This window comes from Capricornis sumatraensis, chromosome 21, assembly GCF_032405125.1.
Source record: "Capricornis sumatraensis isolate serow.1 chromosome 21, serow.2, whole genome shotgun sequence".
In the NCBI taxonomy this organism is placed as follows: domain Eukaryota; kingdom Metazoa; phylum Chordata; class Mammalia; order Artiodactyla; family Bovidae; genus Capricornis; species Capricornis sumatraensis.
This window is the reverse complement of record NC_091089.1, coordinates 3,271,061-3,279,285: the sequence shown is the minus strand read 5'-3', so window position 1 is coordinate 3,279,285 and position 8,225 is coordinate 3,271,061. Positions and strand designations below refer to the sequence as shown.

The 8,225-nt window shown below is 45.9% G+C and overlaps 1 protein-coding gene across 1 annotated transcript; it reads right to left on the bottom strand.

Annotated features, from left to right (window-relative positions):
- Nucleotides 1-5,063: 5,063 nt before the first annotated feature.
- On the bottom strand, nt 5,064-6,837 carry LOC138097731 (tigger transposable element-derived protein 1-like; the record flags this gene model as incomplete). Its single annotated transcript, XM_068994008.1, is given in 2 exon segments — nt 5,064-5,972; nt 5,974-6,837. Coding segments are annotated over 2 exon segments (1,773 nt in total), but the record flags the coding sequence as incomplete, so codon positions are not given.
- Between the last annotated feature and the right edge of the window lie 1,388 nt (nt 6,838-8,225).

Here is an 8,225-nt window from a genome sequence, read left to right as displayed (position 1 = left end):
TCCTCTGTAAGCTGCACAGACTCTGCCTATAAAGTCTAGCTCTCTTTAAACAGCCTTTTTACACCCATCTGATGATGTAAAATCAAATGGGTCTCATGTTCATTTTTCCAAAAATAATAGACTTTTCCGAGCAGCACAGCCAACAGCAGGGCATGCTGTGGCAGGAGCCTGCTGTCCAGGGGGCACCGCAGAGCCCACAGACGCACCCCCTTCCATGGAGTGCACAGAGTCCAGCTCAGACCCAGGAAAGCGGACCCTCAGTCCAGAACAAGGGCAGACTCCCTGCCTCTAAACCTGATAAAGAGAAGTTTCAAGTGAAAACCTCTGGCTTAGAGATGTGAACCAGAGTCACTCTATCTTTTCTCAGCATCTGACTTGAAATAATAATTTAAAAAATTCAACCTAACCCATGTGGGAAGGGATTCCCAGGTGGCTCAGTGGTAGAGAATCCACCTGCCCATGCAGGAGATGTGGGTTTGATCCCTGGGTCCAGAAGTTCCCCTGGAGTAGGAAATGGCTACCCACTCTGTATTCTTGCCTGGAAAATTCCGTAGACAGAGGACTGGAGGGCTACAGTCTGTGGGGTTGCCGAGAGTCAGACACGACTGAGCAGCTGAGCAGGCCTGCACACAGGAAGGCTCGAGTATAACTGCCTCCAGGCCACCTCTCCCCACCATAACAGACAGTGTGCCGGAAAGATGCCGGGAGAGCGGTGCTGCTGACGCTGGCACTAGAGTCACCCCCTCATGTAGGTGGCGAGTGCTACACTACTCTGGCTTAACCAATGGAGCACTGACTCTCTGCTTCCACGGGCTTGGCTGCACAGACAGCATGTTACTGTGGCTGGTCCAGGAGACCCAAGGGGATGCCACAACATCCCCCTTTACTGGGGAGTAAGACCATAGAGAGAGCAGGGAGACTCTCCTGATCACCCAGCTGCCCTGAAGGGCCGAGACATGCTCCTGGGAAAGTCGCTGTCCCTTTCGCCCTCTGGCTTTTCTGTATTTCAAGGCACTGGTCTTAGAGGAGCCCTGTGCTCACTGCCCTTTCTGTTTTGGTGAGTGGGGCCGAGGGAAAGCTGGAGATGGAGAAAGCTCCTGTTAGTGGGAGAGCACTGTTGGCCTGTTGGGGGGGGGGCGGTGGAGGGAGAGATTCCTGGGAGGAATGGGGGGAGGGTAGGGAGAGGAGGGGAGAGTGGGGGGAAGGAGAGTAGGGGGAGGGGGAGGGGAGTGGGGGGACGGGGGAGGGATCACTTCTGCCATGTGATCCAGTTAGAAACAGAGAAGAAAATCTAAGAGGTTTCCACTTTGGGTGGGACAGCAGTCTAGAGACTCTAGGGGCCCCACACTAAGAACACTTAGATTTCTGTCTAGGACATGAATTTCCATGCCAGCACCAGGTTTGAAGGAAGCAAGGGACATCCTAAAAGTGAAAGTTGCTCAGTCATGTCCGACTCTGCAACACACAGACTATACAGTCCACTGAACTCCAGGCCAGAATACTGGAGTGGGTAGCCTTTCCCTTCTCCAGGGGATCTTCCCAACCCAGGGATCGAACCCAGGTCTCTAGCATTGCAGGCAGATTCTTTACCAGGGACATCCTGAAGTCTCTCAAACCAAGGAAATCCTAATGAGATTGACCCAGGGAGGGAAGTCCAGTAAGAAAATACAAGAAGCAGAGTGACCCTCAGGGAACTCGCCAATATCACAACTACTGATTATATATTATGCAAATATTTCAGATATCCACCATGTGGGTGGACAAGTTTCTTTTCATTGGAATGTAGCTCTTTCATAATAATTACCCCAAAAAGGAAGCTATGAAATGTAAAGGAAAAAATGGTGAGAAACAAATTGGTTAATATGGTGGTAGTTTAGTCACTAAGTCGGGTCCGACTCTTGCAACCCCATGGACTGTAGCCCACCAGGCTCCTCTGTCCGTGGGATTTCCCAGGCAAGAATACTGGGGTGGGTTGCCATTTCCTTCTCCAGAGGATCTTCTTGACCCAGGGATTAAACATGCATCTCCTGCATTGGAGGCAGATTCTCTACCGATTGAACCATCAATTGGTAAACATAGGTTAAAGAAAAACAGTCTATAAAACAATGACTAATTTGAGAGTTGCAAAAAATGAAGAATTAAAATATTAGATAATTATAAGTGTGTAAGTCTGAAGAACAGAGGTATAGTGTACTGAGATCTATATGTTGTTTGGAAGGAAAGTGGAAATTTAACTTTACATTTATTAAGTAAGGAATGTAGGTTCTTTGGGTTCCTGAACCCAGTTCCAATGTGTGTGTGTGTGTGCAGGCTTCCCTAATCAACAGGCAATTCTTGGATGCCAGCAGGATATCCAGGAATCCAACTCAGTCCTGATACTGTCTCCCTAGAGACAAAATCAGACTCAACAGCTTAAAGGGCTCAGTCCCACAAGACAGCCCTCCACTTCAGACTCCAGTCGAAAGCCCTGGTTCTGTCCTCCTTACAGACTCAAGATCCCAAGGACCCCTCCAACTCAGGATGTCAATTGCAAGTCCAGTTGTTGCATGCACTTCTGACCAGCTGGCTAGAATCAGAGGTTCCCACAGCCTCCTCCTCAGGTCGGATTAATTTGCTAGAACAGCTCACAGCACCTGGGAAAACCTGTTTTCTTACTTGATTACCAGTTTATTTCAGAAGGATGTGGCATCGGATGGAAGAGAGACACAGGGTGACGCATGGCGGGGAAGGGGGGGGGGGTGTGAAGCTTGCATGCGCCCTGCAGGTATTAATATAGAACTCGGAAAGGAAGTAGTTAAACAATTATTTGTAAATGATATGAAAACTCCAAAGAATCTACTGATATACCACTTAAAATAATTTATTAAAGTAAATGGATCATTGCACAAAAATCCACTGCATTTTCATATACCACCAGCAGTCAATTAGAAAGTATCAATTTTTAAAAGTATCATGCAATGACAAAAGTGTCAACAATGAAAAATAATGGACAAAAGGGTCAAGAACAAAAAATAGAGGAACTAGGAATAACTGTAACGTGAAAGAAAGAAAGTGAAGGTGCTCAGTCGTGTCCAACTCTTTGGGACCCCGTGGACTGTAGCCTCCCAGGCTCCTCTGTCCATGGGATTCTCCAGGCAAGAATACTGGAGTGGGTTGCCATTTCCTTCTCCAGGGATCTTCCCAACCCAGGGATCGAACCCTGGTCTCCTGCATTGCAGGCAGACACTTTATCCTCTGAGCCACCAGGGAAGCCCCAGAATAAATGTAACTAATATAAAAATCCTACATGCAGAAAATCATAAATTCTTATTGGAAGATTTTAAAGGGGGCCTAAATAACTAGAGTGATATACTGTTTATAGATGGGGAGATTCAAATCACAAAGATGTCTCTTCCCCAACCTGAATTATAGATTCCATGTATTTCTGAACAAAACTCTTAACAGGTATAATCAATAAATTTGACGTATTAATTAAAAAATTTATGAAGCAGTGGCCAAGAATAGACACAAAACTTCTTCCTAAATAAGTAAACTACTACAGGCAATTGCCCTCACAAATAATATGCCTTCTTATGATGCTATAGCAATGAAGACAAGGCAAGAACCCAAAATAGAAAGTCCAAAATAAGCCCATGTATTTATAGAGACTTACTGAGTATCAGAAGTGGCGCTGCAGCTCAGTGGGAATAAGATAAGCCTTTCAACAGCAGTAAGCTAGTAGTAATAACCAGTAATAACCAGCTAGGATAACTGGTAACCCATATGGGAGAGAAGTCATATCCCTGCCTTACACCATAGACAGAACATCCATTTCTTATTAAAGACTGAGCCGTGAAAGGCAAACTCTTATAAAATTAAAGAGTAAAAAAGGAAGCTATCTTTATACTCTCAGGTTAGGGGATACATTCTTAAAATTAAAGACTTCTGTTCTCAAATGACCATGAAAAATACAAGTCAAACACTGGTGGATGGTATAGGGATGGTATAGGTGATATAAACAATCCAAGATCAGTTTCAGGAGCCACAAGGAACTACCACTGCTCAACAAGAAAAAGACAAACCACCCAACAGAAAAATGAGCAACAAACCTGAATAGACATTTTTCAAAAAACACAAAAGGCAAATTTAAAAAAAAATAGGAAAAGATACTAAGTCAAAATGGCTAGCAGACGAATACAAATTAAAATCACAACTTCGTTTTAACAATTTTCATTTAGATTGGCAAAGATTAAGTAGGATAATAGCAAGTCATTGAGAATGTGGTGAGAATATGAGCCGAGACAACAATTTTGACAAAGCTCATAAATCTGAACACTTGCATATCCTGATTCAGCAATTCCACATTTATGTACAAATCCTCAGATTTCAACTCGTTATACTAAGAAACATGCAGAAATATGTTCATTGTAGCAATTTCCATATTACCAAAAAGGGAAAACATTCTAAATGTCCTTCTATAAAATAATGGATGAATAAATCCTGTCATATTCCCCCAATGAGCTATTATATAGAAGTCACAATAAACTGTACCCATATAAAATAATACAAATAAAATTTGGACACACAGTGATGAATGAAAAAACCATTCACAGATTTAAAACCGTATGACACATGTTAATAAACATCAGAAGCATGACTAAATAGCATCTTCGTGCGTACACTCATACAGAAGCAGCAAAATCAAGGGGATGAGATGGGATCGTAAGGAGCACGAACGTAGCTATAACAACATTGGTCATGTTCAACATTTTCAGACCACAGATAGGTTCATTTTAGGATTACGCCGTCTTTGGTATGTGCATGATTTACAGTTTTTAAATGAGGGGAGGGAAGAACAAAGGGCGAGAGAAATCCAATTAAAGACCATGACAGGTCTGCCTTGGAGATGTGAAGGGTTTGGTTCCCGACCACTGCGGTAAAAGTGAATATTGCCAAGTCTCGCAAATTTTTGGCTTCCCAACACATATAAACATTATTTCTATATTATACTGCAGTCCATTACATGTGCCTATAAAAAAATGTGTAAATTCCTTAACTTAAAAATGCTTTATTGTTAAAAAATGCTAACCATCATCTGAACCTTCAGGGAGTCGTAATCTTTTTGCTGGTGGAGGGTCTTGCCTGGATGTTGATGGCTGTTGACTGATGAGGGTGGTGGTTGCTGAAGGCTGGAGCTGGTGTGGCAATTTCTTAAAATAAGACAACAAGGATGTTTGCCACATCAATTGACTCTTCCTTTCATGAACAATATCTCTGTAGCATGCAACGCTGTTTGATAGCATTTTACCCACAGCAGAACTTCTTTCAAAATTGAAGTCAATCCTCTCAAATCCTGCCGCTGCTTTATCAACTAAGTTTATGTAATATTCTAAGTCTTTTGTGGTCATTTCCACAATCTTCACAGCTTCCTCACCAGTAGATTCTGTCTCAAGAAACCACTTTCTTTGCTCATCCATAAGAAGCAACTCCTCATCTGTTAAAGTTTTATCATGTGACTGCAGCAACTCAGCCACATCTTCAGGCTCCACTTCTAATTCTAGTTCTCTTGCTATTTCTACCACATCTGCAGCTACCTCCTCCACTGAAGTCTTGAACTGCTCACAGTCATCTATGAGGGTTGGAATCAACTTCTGCCAAACTCCTATTACTGTGGATACTTGGACCTCTTCCCATGAGTCACGAATGTTCTTAATGGCATCTAGAATGGTGAATCCTTTCCAGAAGGTTTTTAGTTTACTGTGCCCAGATCCATCTGAGGAATCACTATCTATGGCAGCTAGAGCCTTTCGAAACGTATTTCTTAAATAATACGACTTGAAAGTTGAAATTACTCCTTGATCCATGGGCTGCAGAATGGACGTTGTGTTAGAAGGTAGGAAAACAACATTAATCTCATTGTACATCTCCATGAGAGCTCTTGGGTGACCAGGTGAATTGTCAATAAGCAGCAATATTTTGAAAGGAATCTTTTTTTTCTAAGCAGTAGTTCTCAACAGCGGGCTTAAAATATTCAGTAAACCATGTCGTAAAAAGATGTGTTGTCATCCAGGCTTTGTGGTTCCATTTATACAGCACAGGCAGAGTAGATTTTGCATAATTCTTAAGGGCTCTAGGATTTTCGGAATGGTAAATGAGCATTGGCTTCAACTTCAAATCACCAGCTGCATTAGCCCCTAACAATAGAGTAAGCCTGTCCTTCGAAGCTTTGAAGCCAAGCATTGACTTCTCCTCTCTAGCTATGAAAGTCCTAGATGGCATTTTCTTCCAATATAAGGCTGTTTCAACAACACTGAAAATCTGTTGTGTAGTGCAGCCACCTTCCTTAATCATCTTAGCTAGATCTGGGTAACTTGTAGCTTCTGCATCAGCACTCACTGCTTCACCTTGCACTTTCACATTATGGAGACAGCTTCTTTCCTTAAACCTCATAAACCAACCTCTACTAGCTTCAAACTTTTCTTCTGCAGCTTCCGCACCTCTCTCAGCCTTCATAGAGTTGAAGAGAGTCAGGGCCTTGCTCCGGATCAGGCTTTGGCTTAAGGGCATGTTGTGGCTGGTCTGATCTTCTATCCAAACCACCAAAACTTTCTCCATATCAGCAATAAGGCTATTTCGCTTCCTTATCATTCTGGTGTTCACTGGAGTAGCACTTTTAACCTCCTGCGAGAATTTCTCCTTTGCGTTCACCACTTGGCTAACTGTTTGGCGCAAGAGGCGTAGCTTTCGGCCTATCTCAGCTTTCGACATGCCTTCCTCACTCAGCTTAATCATTTCTAGCTTTTGATTTAAAGTGAGAGATGTGCGACTCTTCCTTTCACCTGAACACTTAGAGGCATTGTAAAGTTATTAATTGGCCTAATATCAATACTGTTGTGGCTTAGGGAACAGGGAGGCCAGAGGAACAGAGACAGGGTACACAGGTTGGTAGAGCAGTCAGAACACACACAACCGTTTATCAGTTACATTCCCTGTCTTACCTGAGTGCAGCTGCCAGCACCCCAAAACAATTACAATTGCAACATCAAAGGCCATGAATCACAGATAATTGTAACAAATAAAACAAATGTGTTTGAAATACTGTGAGAATTACCAAAATGTGACATTCAGACACAAAGTGAGCAAATGCTGTTGCAAAAATTGGTACTGTTAGACTTGCTCCATGCAGGCTTGCCACAAACCTCCAAGCGGTAAAACAAACAAACAAAAAACACGATCTGGGAAGCATAATAAAACGAAGCAAAAATATGCGAATACTGAGTTGTCTGCCTTCCTTAATTGTGTCAGTTTTTGCTTCATGCACCTGGGGTAGGGATGGGGGGGTTCTTGCTGTTGGGACAGGTGCTTCTGTCCAAATCTCAGCAGAGAAAAAGCAGCTCTTCAGAAATCATATCAAGAAAGACCCTGAAGGCCTCCGCAGACGACCTCGCCCACTGCTCCCGGACTGGATCAGCTCGTTTCCGCGGCGGTTCCCGCTGTCTGCGGGCAGTGCACCAGGTCTCCCAAGGCGGAGTCAAGGCGAGGCGGACAGTACGGTGAAGGTCCAGCCGGAAAAGACCCCAGAACACGCACTCCGGGGCGAGGGGACCTGGCGACCAAGCCCCAACCCTGCGCCGCACGGGGTACGCTGGGCCAGCGGTTCACGACGCCCGCTCCGCACGCCGGGGTTCACAACGCAGCCCGGGATTCCCGGGGCAGCGGCACGCCGGGCCTCGGAGTCCAGGACGACCGGCCTCCGAGGGTGATGGGAGGGGTCGTGGGACGACGGCCGCTGCAGCGTGCCGGTACCCGCGGCGCCAGACCGGGCGAGTACCGAGCGCCGGGTCTCCGGCCCCGCCGTCCTGAGACGCCAGCCAGCCCTCAGCGCGGAAAGGGCGGCGGGGCGCGCTGCACACTGGTACTTGTAGTTCTCCTGGCACCGGCCCCGAGCCGGCGATGGGGGCTGCGGGACAGACACCCCTGTTGCATGCCGGGACTCCCGGCGCCAGACAGGGACTCGTGATACCGCGGGGCGCGCTGGACGCCGGGACTCGTAGTCCCAGGACGTCCAGCCGCAGCGCCTGACGCGGTTTGCGGCCCGGGGTCCCCGCTTTGCCTGCCGTCGCCAGTGCAGGATGCTGGTGCTCACGAGGTGGACGCGACGAAGGAGCCCCGTCCCCAGCAGGCCCAGCCCCGCCCGCGCCGTAGAGGCAGCGGCCGGTTCCGGGGACAGGCCTGGCCTCTCCGGC